The sequence below is a fragment of the Lynx canadensis genome, chromosome D1 (genome assembly GCF_007474595.2).
Source record: "Lynx canadensis isolate LIC74 chromosome D1, mLynCan4.pri.v2, whole genome shotgun sequence".
Classification (NCBI taxonomy): domain Eukaryota; kingdom Metazoa; phylum Chordata; class Mammalia; order Carnivora; family Felidae; genus Lynx; species Lynx canadensis.
Window position 1 is genome coordinate 11,602,469 of NC_044312.2, and position 21,593 is coordinate 11,624,061.

A 21,593-nucleotide genomic window follows, 5' to 3' on the forward strand; every position below is an offset into this window, starting at 1 on the left:
CTGTGTTTATCTCAGTTAATTTCTGAGGGCCAGTGAGTGGGAATCATGAATCACTCTATTTTTCCACTGAGCATGAGTCTGGGGACTGCCATGAGGGGTGGGGGGGTGGGGGGAGAGTGGCTGATGTAAAGTGGAGCCCCCTGAAATGTAGCCAGGGGCACTTTATAGCATCTGGAAGAGTGGGTGGGGGTCTACTTTTGTCATCTCACCTCTGTCTCACATGATGGGCTGCAGTAAATATCAGCCCCCACAGAGACCAGAAAGAGAAGCCAGCCTCGTTCTGGGCTTCTTACTTAATAAGACCCTGTCCAATAGGGCCAGGACCAGGATAAGGCAGGAGCCAGCCCACCCTGTGAGATCCTGAGAGCCATGCCTCACTTAACCTCACCCTAGGCCTGACCCTGCTGTCCTGGACCTTTTTGATCGTACCCTCCCTCAAAGGAGAAGCTCGCAGGGCTGAGGTCACATGCCCACCCAGAGCCCATGTGCCCCCTTCTAGACCCTGGAATTCAAGTGGCCCCGAGGCTGCATTCGCCTCTTTCCCTGAGGGCAGACCCCACTGGTGGGCACAGCCCTAGGCAGGAGGAATGCCCTCCTGGCTGCCTACGAGGCCCTGTGCAGGAGGGCAGGGATCAGGAGGTGGGAAGAAAAGGTAGCCACACGCCAGTTCTCCCCATCCTGCCATGCCCCAGGAAAGAATCCAAGGATTCTAGGATTCTAAATTTGAACCTGGTATTCCACATCTTTAAGGAGGTATATTTGTCATGGCAAGACATTTTCAACTGAATGATCTGCTAGTTTGATGTGTTACTTTTAACTCTTTAGACATATGGTATATTCCATCCATGCTCCTGCCCAAGCCCCACAAATGTTCAAGTGGACCTGGGGGAAGCAGTCTTGAGAGGCTGACTTAAGATTCAGAAGCTCCCATGGGGACATGACCACACACACGTGCACACACACACATATGCACACGTGCACATGGGCATATATACAAACAAGCTAGTACCAGAGGTCTGTGTTTCTTATATGTGACCACTGTGATTCTTCCTAGTTATTTATGATCACATCTGCCAGGGTAAAGTGTTGAGGTGGTGTGTGTGTGTGTGTGTGTGTGTGTGTGTGTGTGCATGTGTGTGTGTGTCATGGGGAGGGAGAAGCTAAAGGTGGGGGGAGCCCTGTACATGGAAACTGGCCAGAGTTCGATCTGCCTCTTCAAGGTTAGGGGAGAAATTCTGTAGAGCCTTATCCCAGACTCCCTTTATGTCTCCTCTTCCCTCCAGACCTTCAAGTTTCATAGAATATACATACCAGTATACACACAGACATGCGCCCAAAAACACACAGAGACCACACACACACACACACACACACACACACACACACACACAGACGTATGCAGACACAGACACACAAAGATACACATACACAGGCAGACACACAGATACATAGACACACACACAGTATGGATCCTATCACTTCCCAGAAGCCGCTACCAGTCCCTCAGTCTCTCCTCTTTTCTGCTACCTCCCGCCACCAGCTTTGACCCATTAGGATTGAGTGTACAAAAAGTGGTCCGTCTTTTGTTGGCCCCAGGACACTACGATGCTGTACTGTCTTGGACGTGCATGCAGAGGTGACACTGGACCCCGTCCAAGGTCACTCTCAGCTGAAAGGTTCCAGGTCCCAGCCCCAGGCCAGGCTAGGCCACGACTAATGTCACTTCTTGATTGTGCCCATTACCAGGGCCATGAATACAAATGAGCACAGCCTGGGGCCCTTTCTTTTGGGGTCCTCATTGGCAGTGCACCCTACCAGGCCCACCACATGCCCCTGGGTTTAAGAGGTTCTTGGACCCAAGCTGTTGGCTACTGGTTCATGTAAGGGACAGAGCAGAAGAGTGGAGGGGACGCTCTGGCCCCTGGGGGGTCACAGAGATGGCCTAAGCAGCCTCCTCACAGTCTCACCTTCCGCTCCACCCCAGGGTCCCTTCAAAAAGACTGCCTTTCTCCCTGAGTCCCAGCCTGGCCTCCACCTGCTCCAGCCCCTCCCAGACAGGATCCGCTGTGCAAATACAGGGCCACCGCCAAGTGTGGGAACAGTAAATCTTCCCTCGCTCTTTTATTCATGCCCTCACCTCTGCAGACAGTGCCGAGGCAAAATAAACCCCACAAAATCCCTGTGGGCTCCAGCAGTCTGGCAGTCTCTTCTTTGCTCTTCTCTGCTCCCCTCCGGAGGGCAGAGGCTGGAGAAGAGACCCACCCGCCTCCCACGAGGGCGATAGCCCCCTCTTATCCTCCTCCCAAGGGGGCTCAGTGAGCACCTCATGCCAAGCCCCAGACCAGGATCTGGGGACCAGACATGAGTGAGACCTGGGCAAAGTGGGAAAGCGATGTTCATGGCTTCTGGGAGCAGTGCTACATGTACATCACCTTCCTAGCCTCCCCCAAATTGCAGGAGGGCTTCTGGGCCTGGAAGGATCAGGCTATGTGCCCAGAACATTAGGTGAAGCGACAGCTGTCCTGGCTGCCATCTGAGGGACCACCGTAGGGAAAGACGGACAGCCAGGTCCGTGGGAGACTTGCTCCGAGGGCCTCAGGGCCAAGGCACTATCTGCTAACGCTGCAGCCTTGACAAAACCATCCAGACCTCGAGAATTCCCGGGAACCTTCTCTTCCTCCAACTCTGGGTCACCAGGGAAGCTTTCTTTTAAGCCCGATTGGACTAGAGGAGGCCGAGGGGCACTAGAGTTTACAGAAATGCCTTTTATACAGAAGGGAGGCAGCAGACTTAGCGTGACCCATTGGTTTGCCCGGATGGTAGTTTCAGTGTTCAAACCAGTGTTCAAACCAGTGGTCAATCCTAGGCAAATTGGGAAGATAGGGTCACCCTGACTGAAGAGCCATGGGAAAGGATTCTCCCTCTGTGAGGCTGGTAACATGGCCAGGAACGGGGACAGCTTGAACCAAAGCTGCCTGTTAATGGTTCTGGTAGCCAAAACTTTTCCTCACTATTCGTCCTCATGCACGGGGAGAGGCTGGGGAGCAGAGGGGGTCCTGCGGCCAGCTCAGGAGCTGTCAAGAGAAAATGGGCGAAAGGAAAGTGTCCGTGGGTCTTTGAGGTAAGGAGGAAATTCCCTCAGTGTCTTTAGGAGTCTGCAGCCCATGAGGCCCCACACAGAGCCCAGGGTGTCGGGAAGGAGCTGAGGAGCCGCTGAAACAGTGCCAGTCACCGGGCTCAGCCTGTCCTGGAACCCTTCACCCCTATACAAACGCTGGACAGACGGACATGGGGAAAGATGGCCTTTCAAATTGCCTGGTGCTATCTCTCCCCTTTCCCCCAGGACCCAGAGGGCGAGCCTCAAGGGAGAGCAGCTGTGAGTGCCTTCCTCTTAGGGGCCTGAGGAGCCAGAACAGTCTTGGTCCTTTAGATCTGTCCCAGGGAACAGGCAGCTGTCCATTGTGTCCCAACTACAGGGTGCGGGGCAGATGTCTCCGGGGGTGACAGAGGTTTGCGTGAAAGCTGACAAGGCAGATCCCATGGAGACCACCTGGCCCAGACTCCCTATTTGACAGGTGAGAGCCCAAGTTTGAGGGAGGCTGAGTCGTTAGCTCAGGAAAGCAAACTCCTAAGTGGTTGGAGACCTAGATTGGGACTCTACACCCTCAGAGGCCACAGCCAAAGATTCCTGGGGAGGGAGGAGGCTCAGGAGATGAGCCCGGCCCTGTGAGCCCGGCTGCCTTCCTGCAGCCCTCACCCCGCTCTGGGAGAGGCACACAAGGGCGAGACCGGCGCCTTCTGGAGCCAGGACTCCTCTCTCTGTTTCGTCTGAGTCCCCAGCTTGGTCTGCTCCAGCACCAACCCCAGGTACAAACCCTCCAGTGGCTTCCCCTGGGCTGCTCTGACCCGGGCCCTCCAGTGCACGAGAAGTGTGCCCGCCTGCCCCGCGTCTTCCTGTCCAGGTAATGGAATGTGTAAGAAAGATCAGCCTCGTCCTCAGGAGTAGGAAGCTACTCCAGGCCTGCTGCTAGGAACTCTTCTAGAGGCAATGGTATTCAAGACAGTTTAAACAGCCGTGAGCAATCCTGGGCTCCAATGGGTCAGCAGAAGGCAGAGCCCCAAGGGTGAAGTGTACCCCAAGAGTGCATTCTGATGTGTCTGAGTAGTGGGGTGGGGGGATCCGGACCAGATATGCTGAGAGAGGCTGAATAGTGTAGCTGGGTTCTCTCTTCACTAGCCTGGAGGGTCCTAAGTGCATGGCCAGGAGAGGGCAGAGCACAGAAGGCAATAGAGAGACTGGGGAAAACCATCCCCTGACAGCTGCTGTACCAGCTTTTAGCATTTATAGCATTTCCAGTTTTGTCCTACTGTGGGTGAGCCCAGCACTTCCAAAAATAAAATGTAGGAAAGAGCTTGAGAAATGTTCCTCAGGAATGGCAGGCCTGCCCCCTCATTCACAGCAGCCCTTCTAGGAAAAGCAGGACCCCACGGAAGTTCTAACAAGTAGAGAGAGCCTGCATCCCACTATACCTTCCAGACCCCAAAAGCACAGAAAAGGAGAACGTTTCCACCCTGGGCATGGCAGCCAGGAGCAACCTGCTTACGAAGTCTCCTGGGGCTCACAAGCTCTGCCCAGGCAGGTGGGATGCTGAATCCTTGGAAGGGACAGACAAGTTTCCTGCACAGAAATGCCCTGACTTATTCCACGATAGTCCCCTAGAGCTCCCTTCGCAATTATTGCCTCACCACGCAGCTTTGTGCCTGGCTGGCCACTAATAATTTATTACAAATAAGTCTCCTCGCTCCAATAAGGCAGTCAGTTTCTCAACCTCTGAATTCCCTACAGAGCTTAACACAGCTGGGCACCCAGCTGGTCCTCATTAAAATCCTTCTGGACCTGAATTTTCCCACCCTTCCTTGCCCCCATCCCCACCACTGCACTCCAGCAGCTGGCCCAGGAGAAAGAGCCCAGGCACTCTTTCTCCTCATTTTCCTAAGAGTTGGATTGGCGGGTGCCAGCCAACAAAGGAAGAGCAGGTGGGAGCCTCTGAGTCTGCAGATCTGACTGGTAGCTTGATGAAAGATCCTGGGGTCTTCTGCAGGTAAACAGGGAATCACTTTTAGCAAATTCTCTAATTAGGGTTCTCTTTATCGTCCTCCTGTGGAAGATACTCATTTGTAACGTTTAAGTCAGGCCATCAATCTCACGGAGAACTGGAAATCTGTCAGAATATTGCCTAAGAAGGGTCTCTGGCAGGAGCCACTTAACTTCTTCCCAGGTTTTGGTTGCCTCACCTATAAAAAGCAGGGATGGCGATGCATTTGTGTAGGCAGGTGACTCCACTAGGTGATAAAGAACCTTTCACGTCTACACTGCTGTGCAACACTGGACCATCTCGTTCATCCATGTGCCAAACGGTGATGTGGGTGTGGAATAAAAAGACCCAGGGTTCACTGGCGCTTACTAGTGGCTGGTCTTGGGGAGATGCTTCATCTTTCTGAACTAATTTTCTTGCCTATAAAGTGGGCACAATAATAATATCTTCACCGCATAGCTAGTGTGAGATCTCAATGAGGTACACGTGAGCTGTGTTGATAAACTGTAATAGCCCCATGTTACTGATTATTAACCGGCTACAATGACTATGATAAAGGAAAACCTCCCTTTAAATAAGCAAACACTCACAGGGACATGAGAAACACTGAAAAGATTATAGTTGATGGATTTGCAGGTAACTCTTTCCTGCCCAGGGGGATCAGCTGCCCTGAACCTGCCTCTTGAGATGGGGACTCACCAGAGTCAGGTGGTAAATGTTCGAGCTCAGGGAAGAGGCTGGAGATCTAAGAGATGGGTGGTGGGGGGGGGGGAGGGGGCGGGGGATGAGGCTGTCTGTCACCTGCCAGAGTCTCTCCCCCACCACTTCTGCAATGTGAGAGCCAATTCCCAGCAACCCCTCCCAGGTAATACAGCGACAGTAAATCGAGGTCCTTATTTTTTAGTGCACTTCTCCAAAAGTGAGCAGACCCTCCAGGAATGAATATTCATTTGTACTACCCCTCCAAAAAAATGCTGATAAATTCATGAAAAAGTTGTTATTGCTAAACGCTAATTGCATTTCCTTGGGTAAGCACCATAAAAAATTCATTGCACTTTTTAGAAACAAGATGCCAAGTGCATTTTAATTGCTAGAGAGAAGAGAGTCGGGGAGAAGCTTAACCAGGAAAATGCTAACTGGGCATAAACTCAGAAAGAAATCTCCCCGAGACAGAAGGCCCAGTGCTGGAACAGGACCCAAGGAGACAGAGGTCTCCCAAGACAGCACTGACTTGGGGTGGGGGGAAGGTCCTCAAACCTGTGCATCAGCCCATCTGGACGGCGGGGGCTCTTTGCTGCGGGTTATGACATGTAGATTCAAGAAATGTAAAAAGAATTGAATAAGTGAATGCCCAGATTCTAGAGAGAGGAGCAGGAGTCAGATCCGGAGATTTAAGAAACATGTACGAGAGGAAAACTGTAATTCTATCCTTTTAGCGTGTATGTGTGTGTGAGAGAGAGAAAGAGAGACAGAGACAAAGAGTGTGTGTGTGAAAGAGAGACCGACAGAGACACAGATAGAGAGTGTGTGTGTACGAGAGAAAGAGAGACACAGAAAGCAAGAGAAAATGAGGGACTGAGACCCTGTATCACTTCACTCCAAGACAGCATTCCTTGAACCAGTTCACAGAACTGTCGTTATAAAAGCAAAGTCCTAACTGAAGGCCAACCAGAGCATTCTTACATGTCCCCGACCCTGCCCGGTCGGGTCAGCCACAGCCACTTGAGAACACGCAGAGTGGGGAGGATCCTGACTGCATGGGCTTGCTCAGCCTTGACCCGATCTGCCCAGAAGCCTCGGGGCCAGGGGCTCCTCTAAGGAGGCACTTTCCTTGCCTGAGAGACATGGAGAAAGCGGTCCCAGGGCATCCCCGAGCATCCTCCCAAAAGATGCGTGCAGGGAACGGCAGAGGGGGGAGGGCGGGTGCCCAGCTGCCGCCAGCAGCATCTTCCTCCCCCGCCCCTCCCCCCACTTTTCCAGCCCAGCCCCATCGGCTCTCCTGTTACTGAGGCTCCCTGGTGAGAAAGAGGGACTCAAAACCAGGGCCCGAGAGGAGAGGCCCGGACCCGGAGGCTGGCCTACGGGCGATGACTGTCTTGTGCGAAAGGAGGTCCGTGCCTTCTGCACCTGGGTCTGCAGCTCCTCCTCCATCTGGCGGGCCTGCCAGAGACCCAGGAAGAAGTGTGAGGCTGCGTGTGGTGCGGTGGAGGAGGAACAGGGCTGGGAGAGGGGGGCCTGGGCTGACGGAGGAAGGAGCCAGACCCATGATGGCCCCAACACCTACCAGCCGAGAAATTTCCATTTGAGGAAACCACCGTTCAGAACCTTGGTTTCCACTTCTATCAAATGCAGCTAAAACTATTTCTCTAGGTTTTCTGTAAGGCTTGAATGAGAACAGGGGTGTATGTGTCCCCTGAAACTCTAAAATGTACTACCGGCCACCTGCCCCTGTGCCCAACCCTGGGGAGAGATGCTTCTCATCATCACGCCCTGCATCTGTTAAGTACTTTACACAGAGGACCTGTCTTCATGCACATTATCCTCCTGGGCCCTCCCACTGAACGGATGAAGCCAAGTGGCTTGCCTGATGTCACACAAGAATTAATCCCCTGCTGAACCCACACTGCAAAATGCCGAGCTCTCTCCAAAGTGCAGGGAGTGCAGGCACTCACAACTGCCTTAGAAAGCAGGAACGAATGATGGTCGGAAATACGCCCACGAACAACATGAGGACCACCCACCACAAGCCTAGGGCTACGCGGCTGTCTCGTGGTAATCTTACCTCACTACATCGCCACAGGGGCATTCGAGGTAGCCGTGAGCTACTACCAAGAAACTGAGGCTTGCCAAGGTTAGGAATGGGCCGAAGCTCACCCAGTAAATGGCAGATCTGGGCTACAAACTCAGGTCCACTCTTCCCTAGCTAATACTTAAATTGATAGAAATCCAATGCATTCGGTGCTATAAGCATCACTTCCTCCTCCCCATCTAGGGACCATTCTCCAGCCCCAAGCAGCGCCCAGACCTAAGAGCTGAGCGTCACCCAAGGGTTGGGTCCTTTATAAAGCTGCCCGCCCACCCCTGCCCCCACACTCACCCTCGCAGTGTCATGGATCCAGTCCAGGAACTCGGCAACCTTGGCGTACACGCCAGGGTGATTGGGCTCCGCGCAGCCGCGGCCCCAGCTGACCACCCCCACCAAGTGCCACGTGCCCCCGTCCAGGCACACCAGGGGGCCCCCGCTGTCACCCTGAGGGATCCAGATGTAGAGACACAGAGAAGCGGGCAGTTAGTCCTTCCTGGTGGAGGCGCACCAGAACTCCCCAAAGCACACCCTCTACGCTAGGCCCCTTCTGCTTCCAGCACGGATCTCCGCTCGCCTCGTCCCTCCATTAATCCTCAGCTGCACTACTCGACTCGCCTAGACACCCATCCTCCTAGAGAGGCTGCTCAGACCAGGGGCCAAGCCCCAGCAGGAAACCCCTCATCCCCGCCCCCGACCACAGTCCCGCTCACTGCTGCACCTGGCACGCGTCGGCCCTCCGGTCCACGTAGCCGGCACACAGCATGCGGGGGGTAAGGGCCCCGCTGTACATGCAGGAGCTGTTGCAGAGCCGGGTGCCCAGCAGGGGCACCACCGTGTCCTGCAGCGTGTCTGAGTTGTGGGCTGCGGGAGGCAGACATGGAGATGGAGGGATACAGAGCCGGGCCGTGGGGCACAAAGCAAGGCCAGGAAGACACAGCAGCTGGAGGGAAGGTGGTTAGAGGCCCCGGAGACACGAGACCCAAAGAGCAGAGCCCAAGGTGGGAGCTGTGGACCCCGGGAAGGAGGCAGGGGTCTGTCAGACTTAAGAGTGAAGAAGGCCAGAAAAAGGGCAGGGGTATAAAAGGCCCGGCTTCAGGGGAAACTCAGGGGGTGTTCTCCCAGGAAGACCCAGGCAGGGGAGACTGAGGCCAACGATGACACCAGAGAAAAAGGGGGTTGGCACTGCCATTTGGCCCAGGGGGGGAGGTGGACATGGGAGGTAGAGGTGCGTCACCTTGGGGGAGGATGCTCCCCCACTCCCCACCCCTTTTGTACCCAGGGCCCTGGGAGCCGACTCACTGTGGCTGGGGTCGGTGTGGCCCCAGCCAGACACCCAGCACTGTGAGCCCCTTGGGAAATCTTGCTTCTCAGCTGGCAGGCACACAGCACCCACGGTGTCTGTAGAGAAGCAGGTGGTTCTGGGCTCCACTCAGGCTCAGCTTCCCTTCCCCACCACCTCACCCTCAGCCTCGGGGAAGAACCAGGCCTGGCAGTTCCTCCTCACCCCCTTCTCAAACAACCCTGGTTCCCGGCCTCCACCAACCAGGTCTCCTGTAAGGTTGTGCAGGTCGTGCACCGTACCACATTGCGGGGGGGGGGGGCACCATTCACACAGAGGACAATGTATAAACTGCAGTGTGCAGGGTGCCTTCTAGGCTGGGCAGTGCACACCCCCAACCCGGGGACTGAGGGAGAACGAGAATTCCTTCTGAGCATCTGTACTCCTTTGGGACTTCACTTGGGGTGTTGGATCCCTCTTGCGGAATTGTTTCCAAAAGTGTGGCAAGTCCTATGGTTGGGGCCCACACTTGTCATCAGGTGGCACGTAGACATGCCATTAAATAATCGCTGATGCGTGAGGGGAGGAAGGGTTTTCTTCTGGGTTCTCCTTCAGTCCCTCGAACTACATCATGGAGAAAGATTCCATGGGGTGCCCCTGTGTGGCTCTCCCAGTGCCTGTCAACTTCCCCCTAAAAACGGAGACAGCAGGCCCAGACGCCAAATTCTGCAGAGGACTTGAACCCTGGCTCGTTTTCGCTCTGTGTTTTCATGGTTGTTACCTATTTGCTACAAGTAATGTGGGCTCTCCAGTTAGGCAGTAGCTTGAAGTTCCCCTTTCAAAGGTACTTAAGTCAATTTAGGGGCGCCTGGGTGGCTCAGTCGGTTAAGCATCCGACTTTGGCTCAGGTCATGATCTCGCTGCTTGTGGGTTCGAGCCCCGCGTCGGGCTCTGTGCGGACAGCTCAGAGCCTGGAGCCTGCTTCGGATTCTGTGTCTCCCTCTCTCTCTGCCCCTCCCCTGCTCACGCTCTGTCTCTCTCTCCCCCTCTCTCTCAAAAATAAACATTAGGAAAAATAAATGTACTTAAGTCAATTTAGAAATATGAACTGTTGAGCAAAAGTTCAGAGTCACGTAGGCCCAAGGGTATGTAGCAACACTGGGATTTGGGAAACCCAAGGCCATGGGTGGAGGTGGGAGAGAGGAGCGCTGAGTGTATGTGAGTGTGTGCGTGTGTGTGAGAGAGCGTGCACGTGGGTACTTGCGTGACCACTGGGTGAGTGCGTGTGCTTGTTTCTGTGTGTGTGTGTGTGTGTGTGTGTGTGCATGTGTGTGTGTGTGCTGGTGAGCACGCACATGCACGTGCATGCTGGGGGGGGCTTGCTCTTCGAGGGCAGGTGCTGTGGAGAAGCAGCCCCGGAGCCCAGACACCAGGCTCGGGAACTATGTGCCGTGTGACCTTGCAGAGCGTCCCTCTCCTCACTAAGTGTCACTGTCCTTGTCTGCATATACCTGTCTCATCTACCTGTCAGGGTTGTTATGAGAGTTGAAGGAAAGACATCTGGAAAACCGTGTAGCATGTCACGCCGTGGCATGGGGACGGGGGAGGGGCGGTCTGTTGGTAGATAGAGCAGCCAGGAGCTCCGCTGGGGACTTGGAGGCAAGACCCGCTTGCAGTCCAGCTGCGAAAAGGGCCAGAACCTTTGTCCCCAAAAGAGCCTGCGCAAGCCTGGGTGAAGCTGAGGTCCAGGAGATGGCAGAGCTCATCCGATGAACTGAGTGTGTTAAGGTTTACAGCGCTGGGAGGGAACTCAGAAGGGAGCTCACCTCTCAGGCGTCCCAGGGCCTGCCCCGCTCCCTCCACGGCCCGCAGCCTGTTCGTTCCTGGCCGGTGCCTCACCTGAGAAGTTGAGCGGTGTCCGGAGCTGGAGGAGGGCGACGTCGTAGTCGTGATTCTGGGTGCTATAGAGGGGGTGAGGGATGATCCTCTCCACCACAGCCCCCTGGTGCGGCCTGACGGCACTGTGGCTCACCAGCCCCGTGTACACCCGCCAGCTGGACAGCCGGGACAGCCTAAAACTACACACAGAAGCCGTGCTGAGCCCAGGGAAGGGAGGGGCAGAGGAGGCTGACATAAGCATGCCGGCGGATGGAGGAAGCTGGCCAGAGAAACCATTAATGGAAGCCCCCATCACCAGGCTGGCCACTCGCAGGACCCAGAGGCCAGGCCTCTTAGTATCGTTGCAGAAGCTGGCAAGATACTGAGCACACAGTAGGTGCTTAATAAATGCTGCAAAATGGCCAGAGACATGAGACACTGGGGGTCATCTGCAACCCCCCAGCCCCTCTGTCCTGAATGAGCCCCCTCCACATTTTGTAACGAACATCAAAGGGGCTTGTGTGACCTCCTAACTCTGAGTCAGAAAAAGTTCTGGGAGTCCTGCCTCTCCACTTACTACCTGTGACCATGGGGAAGACACCTCACCTCTCCCAGCCTCAGTTTCCTCATTGTGAAGTGAGAAGTGTGCTACTGCCCTGCCCGCCGCCAGAAGAAGAGGTCCAAAGAGCTCATTTGCTCGTCATTCATCCCTTCCTTGCTCCAACCAGTATTTATTAAGCACCTATTGTATTTCAGGACTGTTCTAGGCCATGGGGACATGGCCGTGGACAAATCAAGAAAGGGACCCAGGGGTAAACAAGACTGAGAGTCCCCGTTCCTGGGGAGCTTCCAGTCTAAACGGGAGGAGAGACATTAAACAAATAATTACCCGGAAGGTGATTTAATGACACTTGTGATAAACATTAAGAAGCACAGAGCGCTGTGAATACGAAAGTATTTTGAAAACTTCAAAACTGAGCCAGCACAGAGGACCAGTCTTTGTCTTACTGCTGCTACTCATGCAAATTGTTCTTGGCACTGAACAGGGAGAGCACTTCGCAATCCGTGCCCCTGAGGACGCACATGGGGAGGCAGACTGTTCGACGTGGACTTTTTTTTTTTAATTTTTATGTTTGTATTTATTTTTGAGAGAGAGAAAGACAGAGTGCGAGTGAGGAGGGGCAGAGAGAGAGGGAGACACAGAATCCGAAGCAGGCTCCAGGCTCCAAGCTGTCAGCACAGAGCCCGACGAGAGGCTCGAACCCAAGAACCGTGAGATCATGACCTGGGCCACCCAGGCGCCCTCGACATGGACATACCAACGGCCAAACGGAAAAGGCAACTGAGGCCGTGTCCTCCCCAGCAGCCCCCGAGACTTGCCTGTGCATGCAGTGTGCGGCCGTCATCACCCAGCGTGGGGCCAGCACAGAGCCCCCACAGGTGTGCCGGGAGCCCAGGGCCACACTGGCCTGCCAGGGCCAGCGCCCGGGAGCCACGGCCTGCCCGCCAACTATCCGGGAAGCCAGGGGCCTCGTCCCACACTCTGCAAACAGGAAAGCATGAGTGAGATGGTGACTAGGGAAGAGAGGTGGGTGATAGATTGGTCCTAACTCTCGGGGAGCACGGTCCAGTGTGGACGGCTCTAATTTATTTCTCCCGACCCTGAATTGGGGGTACGAGAAGGCAGAAATCAGTCTGCGAGCTCACGGAGGCCCACACCCAGGCCTGTGTTGTGTGCAGAGCCCCGACACCTAACCAAATGCCTGTCCCACAGGAGGGGTCAGAATGTTGGTGTGTAGAGGGATGCATGCAAAAGGAGAGGTGAAGACACAGGCAGATGATTGGGGTCACACGCAAGGAGCTCTGCAGACTGTCTCCCATGCAGCCCCTGGTTTACCACCTGCCTTAGTCTCCTAAAGTTGCTAACCGGTTAACGGCCTATAGTAATCCCCCTGGGGGCTCTCCAGAGGAAAGCGGGAAGGAGCCTCAGAAGTCAAGACAGATAGTGCTAGGAAGAGAAGCAAGATCATCCAACCAGATCGGTGGCTGGTGGGGGACACGACAGAGGAGTGGAGGGGGCTCTGTTGAGATGGAACTGTGTCTGCAAGAAGGTGACCGGCAGGCAGAGGGGAAGGTGGGCAAGGAACCCCATCCCACACCCACTCTGTGTGGCTCTCCACACTCAGGACAGTGGGGAGACCCTTTCCTCCCACTGCCGCCTTCCTGGACTGGACACATGACTCACCAGAGCATCTGAGGGAAACGATTTGACCAGAAGCACAGCTGTCCCTGCAAAATGGAGATGGCAGCAAGAAGCTGGACAGGGGCCCACCCGAGGGCATGGAGGCCAGGTGGAGACAGAGGAGGCCTCTGGTGCAGCCCCCCTCTGTTTCCCACCCCCGCCCCAAGCTCCAGGCCCCTCCTCATTCACAGGCCCCCAGGACAGCACTGCTACCCTGGCCCATTGCCCCACCCCGGGGTACCAGCGGAGGTCGTGGCCCTTGAGGGTTGTCCTAGACAGGGCCCCAAGTTACGGACAAGAAAGTCCAACTGTGCCCACTAAGAGCCCCCAAATGGACGTGTTTTCGGTGGATGAGCGGATAAGGGACTGAAGGAAGAACAAGGAGCTTTGTCCCATGCCCCTCCTGGGCTTACTCTCTCTTCTCTATCCCCGGCCCTTTGCTCTCCTCTCCCCCTCCTCCTTCTTTTTTTTTTTTTTTTTTTTTTTTCAACGTGTATTTATTTTTGGGACAGAGAGAGACAGAGCATGAACGGGGGAGGGGCAGAGAGAGAGGGAGACACAGAATCGGAAACAGGCTCCAGGCTCTGAGCCGTCAGCACAGAGCCCGACGCGGGGCTCGAACTCACGGACCGCGAGATCGTGACCTGGCTGAAGTCGGACGCTTAACCGACTGCGCCACCCAGGCGCCCCTCCCCCTCCTCCTTCTTAGCAAACTTCCATTCCTGCTGGACCAAAGCCCTCTTCTCTCACCTGCTCTTACTGGCCCCAGCAGCCTAACGCCTCGATCGTTCTAGTGTCTCAAACCCACAGCATCCTGGCTCTCCTGGCAGAGTGAATCCCCACTCATGGGAACAGAGTTTGTGATTTCAGACTGGGAAATGTTCCTCTGTGTCCTATATCATACGGCCAATGTCTTTGCTACCAGCCTCCCATGACAGGAAGATTTCTGCCGGACTGTTCACCAGGAAGTAAGGGACCCCACTCAATCGCCTCAGAAGCCCTACCTGGGCTGCCACACCTCCTCCAGGAAGCCTCCCAGTCCTGGAGAGAGCTGAGCAAACCCCTGGGAGCTGTTGAGCTGGATGTCAGACAGGTTCACTCCCTTGTAGTGAGTGAGTCTTGGCAGAAGAGGGGAACAGAACGGGAGGAAATCGGTTTACACTGTAGCACAGGAGACGGCAGTTAATCATGACCGGGATATACGTGATATACAATCCACCCAACAGTACCCTCACTGAGCAAGACTTTGACAATGACTTCTGGGATTTATATTTGTTAAAAAGCAGTATTGCTCAAAGGAGAGAAACAGGCTGGGGTAGCATCGTGTCCAGAGGCCAGGAGCTGACCAAAGTGACCTCTTGCCAGTTCCTGAGCACTTTGATGGGGACGGGCAGATAGAGGTCTCCAACTCCCCCTTTCCTACCACCAGCCTGCCACCCTCCCCGGGCCCCTAGCCTGGCCCCAGTTACCTGAGATGTCCCAGGCTCTGGCAGATCCGCAGCCCCAGGGCAGAGCTCCAGCCCTCGTGGCAGACCAGGAGCCAGTCTGGCCGAGCCCTCACCTGTACTGCCAGCAAGAAGCCCTCAGGGTTGACTCTGAAAGATACTGAAGGCACAGCATAAAAGTCACATCCTACCTGCTGAGGGGTAGAGGGGCAGAGTGGCCAGGGGGAGCTGGACCTGGCCGTGCGGGGACCCAAAGAGGCCTTAATGACCCCTGTCCGTGCCTCAGCTAGAGATCAAAACGGTCCCCAGGGTGTGCTGGATGCTCCGAACCAGACGTCCGCTTTTTGAGGCTGGACCATGTCACTCCCTTCCCAGCAGAGGAGGAGACCCGGATGCAGGCAGTGGGTTCATGGCCTTCCATTTTGGTCCTCTTTGCCCCTGGCCAGAAGTGGGGAGCCCAGAGCTCTGAAGGGGCTCAGGGCTGGGGGGAGGGCAGTCTTGCTGCCTTGGGGGTGTGGCCCACCTGTTCTGGGAAGCGAAGGGAGCAGGGCTTCCTCACCACTGGCCTCTGAGCAGCTCAAAGGCATCTCCTCATCCTGCAAGTTCCCGGGAGATGGCTGAGAGGCGGCTGGCCACAGATACAGCACTTCAGAGGACAAGGACAGGGAGAGGTCACAGAGAAGAGGCTAGGAGAAGGGAGGGATTCCCAAGGAGAGGGCCAAGGGGCAGAACAAGACCCCTGCAACAGAGGGAGACGAAAGCAGCTGCCTGGGGACTCACGCACCACCCAGCCTTAGGCGGGTCCCCCAACTAACACCCCGAGGAGAGCACACTCTGTCTGTCCCTGTCTCCGTCTCTCTCTGACTGGGAATGATTTCTAGAAAACGTCTGCCCTGGGCCTCCCCGGGTCATCCATTCAAGTACCTTACACTTCTCACTGTAGGACTAAAACATTCTTTACGCAGAGCCTAAATCCCTCCAGCTGCAAATCCATCCCTTCTCCCCTGCTGTCAGCTCGGGGTAGATCAGAAAGACGCTCTTCCCGACTGCCCTTTACACCCGCTTGTGTCTTGCAACAAGGATCCCCCAGATCCGGTTCTCCAGCCCTCCCCAGAGCACCGAAGGGCCCCAGCACTGACCGAGAAGCCATGAGCCGACGCTCGCACCAGCCAGCAGCGCCAGGGCGCCCAGACCCACGCAGCCGCGCCGCCTTGAGCACCAGCGCCCCGCCCGAGAGGCTGTGGGGGAGGGCAGAGGAGTCTGGGTGCCCCGCTCCTGCCTGCCAGCCTCACTCTGCCCTGAGGCACCTCCATGGGGCACGGCAGCCACTGGGCTGTGGCGGGAGTTTGCTCCCACTGTCCCTGCCCACCTCCCCCTGCCCCATCACCACAGAGCCCACTCAGTCCCCAAACTGGGCAACGGCCAAAGCGGTTCCGGGAGGAGCAGTGAGGCTGCCTCTCGCCATCGGTAATTTGGGACTGGCCCATGAAGGGTCTGGGGAATGTGGACAGCTTATCCACTCACTGTCTCCACCCTATCATTCCCCTATAGCCCAATCTCGCCTACTGGGCTGCTGCTGGGCCTCAGGCCTCCTCAGTGGGTCTCCTGGCTCTGCTCTGAAGATCCCAGGTCCTGGACCCTCCTCTGCATACTGAGGCTCCATGTGGGCTTGGCCATCCGGCATCAGGCTCTGGGAAAATAACTGTCGGTCACTCAGGATCCCCACACCACGGTGAGAAGTCACAGCCCACTACGAGCCCCCACTCTCTAACCTCGGCTGTGCACTCACTGCCTCTTCTTCATCTTAGACACTCTCTCTGTCTTCCCACCGATGCCCATGCCCCTCCAGGCCTTCTCCGCTCCCCTGGATCCCCTAACCTCACCCACCTTATTCTTACAAGGTCAGTAAGCATCAGAGCGGGTATTCAAACCCAGACTGGGCTGACTCTGAAACCCACACTCCTCACCACCCACTCCCCTTGCCTCCCACAGCTATCAAGGGCATCCACTGAATCTCTCCACATCCCTCCTCAGGCCTCCAGACCCCAGCCTTCTTCTTCCCCTCCTGTGTCAGAGTAGAAAGTGCCCCTGCACAATGCACCATATTTAGCCCAAGTGGATAGGCCACAATGGGGGACACTGTAGGGAATTCAAAATAAACCAACATGGAACACTCCCCAGCTGCCCCCAAAGAATCTGCAGTGGAGTCCTGACAATAGGTCATGTAAAAAAAGCAGAACATGTTAAGTGACAAAAGGGAAGTTCAGTTTCACCACCACTGGCATTCAGAAGCAGAGCTTACTTCTCACCGGGGAGATCAAAAAAGGCTTCCCAGAAAAGGCAGCCTGAGACAGGCCCTCGGAGACGCACGGGGCCTACATGGACATATATGGGCATTGGGTGTTCTAGGCGACTGAAGAGGCAAAAGCATGGGGGTGGAAAAGCACAGAGCAGAGTAAGTTATATGTTTGCCTGAAGTTCATGTGCCGTGAAGAAGAGTAATGGAAAATAAGATCTTGGGGGAAATACTGGAACAGCAGTTCAAAGCTAGGTCTGCAGCCTAACACCTCTCCAAACTTCAGTTTTCTCATTTGTAAAATAAGAGTGATCACCATTACTACCCAACAAGTAATCTCCCTCCTCTAGTTCTTGTCTCCATTCATTCTCCATGTCAGAGCAATCCTAAAATTCAAACATGAGCAAGTTAATCTCATCTTTAAAGGACCCAACGAGAGGCGTCTGAGTGGCTCTGTTGGCTGAACGTCCGACTCTTGATATCAGCTCAGGTCATGATTCCAGGTCATGGGATCGAGCCCTGCTCAATCATGGGCTCCTCCCTGAGTGTGGGGCCTGCTTAAGATTCTCTCTCTCTCCCTCTGCCCCTCTCCCCCCACCCTCTAAAATAATAATAATAATAATAATAATAATAATAATGTACCAAATGAATCTCTGTAGTCTGATAAATCCAAAGTCCTAAGACATGGTTCACAAAATCCCCTGTGATCTCACCCTTCCTCACCTCTCCATCCCCAGCTGCCAGCATGACTCCCTCCTCAGTGGAATTCAGGATCATACTAACACACATGCCAGTCCTCCAGGCCTTCACGTGCTCTCACACCACAGAGACTTTGCACTTGCTGTCCTTTCTCCCATGTAGCTGACTCCTAGGACCCTTTAAGACATAGCTAGACATCACTGCTCTAAGAAGTTTCCTTCAACCCATAAGGCACCTGTTTTGGCCCTATATTGTGCTCATTTACCTCTCTCTCTCTCTCTCTCTGCCTTTCCTCACTGGTCTAGGCATCCCTAGATACCCCGTGGGGGGGGGGGGGAGAGAGAGAGAGAGAGAGAGAGAGAGAGAGAGAGAGAGAGAGAGAGAGAGAGAGAGAGGCTAGGTCAGGGATAGCACAGATGTAGGTACAGCCTTACCATGTGGGTCAGTGGCACCAATGTAAAGCCTCAGGGTCTGCTAGTCAGGGTTCTGCTCCTGTTCTTGGATCAGCATTGATTAAATAGCCCAGCCAGCTTGGTTGGAGGGTGAGGTTTCCCTAGTTCACATAGGGCCCCTCCCTTTATCCTCCCCCCACTACACACACACACACACACACACACGTGCGCGCACGCGTGTGCCAAAGAGACAATAAATCTGCTCAGAAACCATGAATAGACCCCTTGTTGCAGGGAAAGGGGCCAAGGGCTGGGCTGGGCTGGGCAGCCTCAGGCCCTCCCATCTGCTAACTAGAAGCTTAGAAACAGAGAAAAAGGTTATAGGGAGGAGGGGAGGCCAGCTACTGTTGCTTAGCAACCAGGTCCCTTGCGCCAAACAGTGTGCCCCATGCATGCTAGCACATTCCCCCTTCCTGCTGACAGGGCTGTATTGGAAAGACTGATATTAGCATTTGTTGAAATGTTTCTGAGCCCTCTGGATTACATCTCATCTCTGTGTGGGTTGGCTTTCCCAGCAGTGTGGGGCTGTCACCATGTTGGAATTGGGATGATAATGAGGAATCTTAGTCATTTCTCTCCTCAGGGCTACACCTGTCGCCCCAATGCTGAGGAAATGGGGCCTCTCCCCACAGCTGCCCTGGGGACCAGTTACTACAGGAGCCCCCAGTGCTATCTTGCTTCAAAGCACAAAGCGGCCCGGCTGAGCTGAGCACGCCTGGGAACCACAGCTCTTCAGAGAGGCAGAACAGGTCCCAAGGAAGAAAAAAGACTTGTGTGGCTTCCCCTGTTCCAAATGCTTCCCACAGACCCCTCAGATAGAACAGTTAGGAATACGGGCTTTCACCTAACCCCAGATCTGCCACTTCCCTTACTGTCTCACCTGTAAAATAAGGAAATAGTACCCACCTCATGGGACTGATGTTTGAAATGAAGGAGATACTGAATGTAAAGCTCCTAGCCTGATATCTAGCATAGAATCTACTCAGTAACTATTAGCTGCTATCACTATTATGATTATTACTGTTGAACCTCATCCACACAGCCTTTATTTTTGCTATTTTCCTCTTACATTCAGTGTGTCAACTCTGAGCTTATAGTAATCACACACAGCGCCCCACACTTCTAATACAATGAAGAGACAGAGGTCAGCTATGAATCACAGAAGGAGGAGGAAAGAACTGGTGGCGGGAGCTGAGAATTCCCTGGCTAGGCTCTGAGATCCCCTAAAACAAATACCCCTCTGCCTACATAGATGAATAGTTACTGTGTCTGGAATTAGTTTGGGCATGGAGAACGAATACGTCACAAACTAGGAAACTGCAGGCTGAGGGAAGACACAGGAACAGGTATAAATAATTGTTATTTGTGAAAAGTGAAATAACAGGGGCATCAACATAGATGTATAGGAAGATAAAGAAATAACCGAGTCCTTTGTCCAGAGGACACAGAAAAGGCTTTATAATAGAGGAGACATTTGAGCTGTGTTTTAAGAAATGAGAAGGCAATCACAGAGAAGGGCATTTCAAATATGTTACAGGTGATGCCAGTGAAAATGCCGGAGCAAAGCCCTCTGAAAATTCTCTTCTTCACAAAAGCAAGGAGAAAACTGACAAAATATTATCAGAATCAACTTCCTCAAAAGTCTGGAAATTAACCGAGGGCTTAATATGGAAAGTGTTTATTCAAGAAAAAGGACACAATCTTGGTAAGAACAGTGAGCCTTTGTGGCATTTCAATGTTTATTTACTTTTGAGACAGAGAGACAGAAAGACAGAGAGAGACAGAGTGTGAGCAGGGGAGGGGCAGGGAGAGATGGAGACACAGAATCCAACGCAGGCTCCAGGCTCTGAGTTGTCAGCACAGAGCCCGACGTGGCGTTCGAACCCACAAAACGTGAGATCATGACCTGAGCCAAAGTCGGACGCTTAACCGACTGAGCCGCCCAGGCGCCCTGCTTTATGGCATTTTAATTTGCTCTAATTCCATCACCCTCTCTCCAGCACTGAAGTAGCCTTAGGAACCAACATCCCATGATCACAGGGAAAATCAGCAGCTTGGTAGTCACAGGTAGAAGAGGGTTGGAGCTCCTTCAAAAAGGCTCATTTCCAGAGAGCAGTCATTATTTGAACTGTCTGGAAGATCCCTTTTGCAAGGCCATCTTACTTTGACTGGACTCTGAGCTTGCCCAGGATAAAGAGCTTTTTCCCTAAGGAGGTCTGTTGAAAACAATCAAAGACAATGGTGGGCCTTTATGGCTGCCTGAGGCAATGGATAACAGTTGGGGCAAACAATAAGCTAATCAAAAACCTTAAAATAAAAAGCTGGGGAATAAGGTGTCCATAAGGGGATTTTGAAATATTCCAGAGAATCTAGAAAGCATGCATATGCATAGGAATGTGCACATACCCAGGGCTGTGTACTTATTCAGGAAAGACCTCAGGAAGGTCCTAAGCTCTCATCTCTGGCTAACCTTGATGCTCTAAAAAAGTAGGAAGTGAAGGCTAAGGCAGAGTTGTAAACTTCCTGGCTGATTGTTGAAGGCCTGCCCCAACATGCCCCTAGAGCCTCTGCACAGACTGAGAGACTTATTGGTTCTAGGCATCTAAAGCAAATCTCTGTCCAATCTTTAGCTGACCACTAAGCTGACTGAGCAGAGACTTCAGTGGCCACACATGACAAAGAATACATAGACATTACAGAATTCGTTCAGAAAAGTCACTAAACAAACAACATCAACAACAATAAACACCAGGGAAGAGGGAGAATCTGATTTCCAGAGTTGATGTATTATATCATTTAAAATCCAGTTTCCAACAACAAATGATGAGGCACGCACACGCGCGCGCGCACACACACACACACACACACACACACACACACACACAATAAGAAAGTATGGCCCATGGCACAAAAACAGACACACAGACCAATGGAATAGAATAGAAACCCCAGAACTAGACCCACAAACGTATGGCCAACTCATCTTTGACAAAGCAGGAAAGAACATCCAATGGAAAAAAGACAGCCTCTTTAACAAATGGTGCTGGGAGAACTGGACAGCAACATGCAGAAGGTTGAAACTAGACCACTTTCTCACACCATTTACAAAAATAAACTCAAAATGGATAAAGGACCTAAATGTGAGACAGGAAACCATCAGAACCTTAGAGGAGAAAGCAGGAAAAGACCTCTCTGACCTCAGCCGTAGCAATCTCTTCCTCGACACATCCCCAAAGGCAAGGGAATTAAAAGCAAAAGTGAATTACTGGGACCTTATGAAGATAAAAAGCTTCTGCACAGCAAAGGAAACAACCAACAAAACTAAAAGGCAACCAACGGAATGGGAAAAGATATTTGCAAATGACATATCGGACAAAGGGCTAGTATCTAAAATCTATAA

The 21,593-nt window shown here is 53.5% G+C and overlaps 1 protein-coding gene across 1 annotated transcript; it reads right to left on the bottom strand.

Annotated features, from left to right (window-relative positions):
- Positions 1-6,804: 6,804 nt before the first annotated feature.
- Positions 6,805-17,819, bottom strand: TMPRSS5 (transmembrane serine protease 5). Its single transcript, XM_032594982.1, has 14 exons — positions 17,766-17,819; positions 16,313-16,496; positions 15,886-15,984; positions 15,270-15,392; positions 14,771-14,906; positions 14,306-14,419; positions 13,305-13,348; positions 12,440-12,602; positions 11,081-11,259; positions 9,202-9,300; positions 8,621-8,763; positions 8,188-8,346; positions 7,069-7,256; positions 6,805-6,931 (listed from the first exon to the last, which is right to left on the bottom strand). Exons 1-14 carry the CDS (start codon positions 17,817-17,819, stop codon positions 6,805-6,807), a joined length of 1,812 nt encoding a protein of 603 aa, XP_032450873.1.
- Between the last annotated feature and the right edge of the window lie 3,774 nt (positions 17,820-21,593).

What these genes read in the sequence shown, in the direction of transcription:
- TMPRSS5 (XM_032594982.1), bottom strand. Translation starts at nt 17,819, where the DNA reads ATGATCCTGAATTCCACTGAGGAGGGAGTCATGCTGGCAGCTGGGGAT. An exon ending in CGTCGGCTCATGGCTTCTCG is followed by an intron (nt 15,393 to 15,885) that starts GTCAGTGCTGGG and finishes TGTCCTCTGAAG; the next exon opens with TGCTGTATCTGTGGCCAGCC. An exon ending in CCACACCGACCCCAGCCACA is followed by an intron (nt 8,764 to 9,201) that starts GTGAGTCGGCTC and finishes TGCCTCCCGCAG; the next exon opens with CCCACAACTCAGACACGCTG.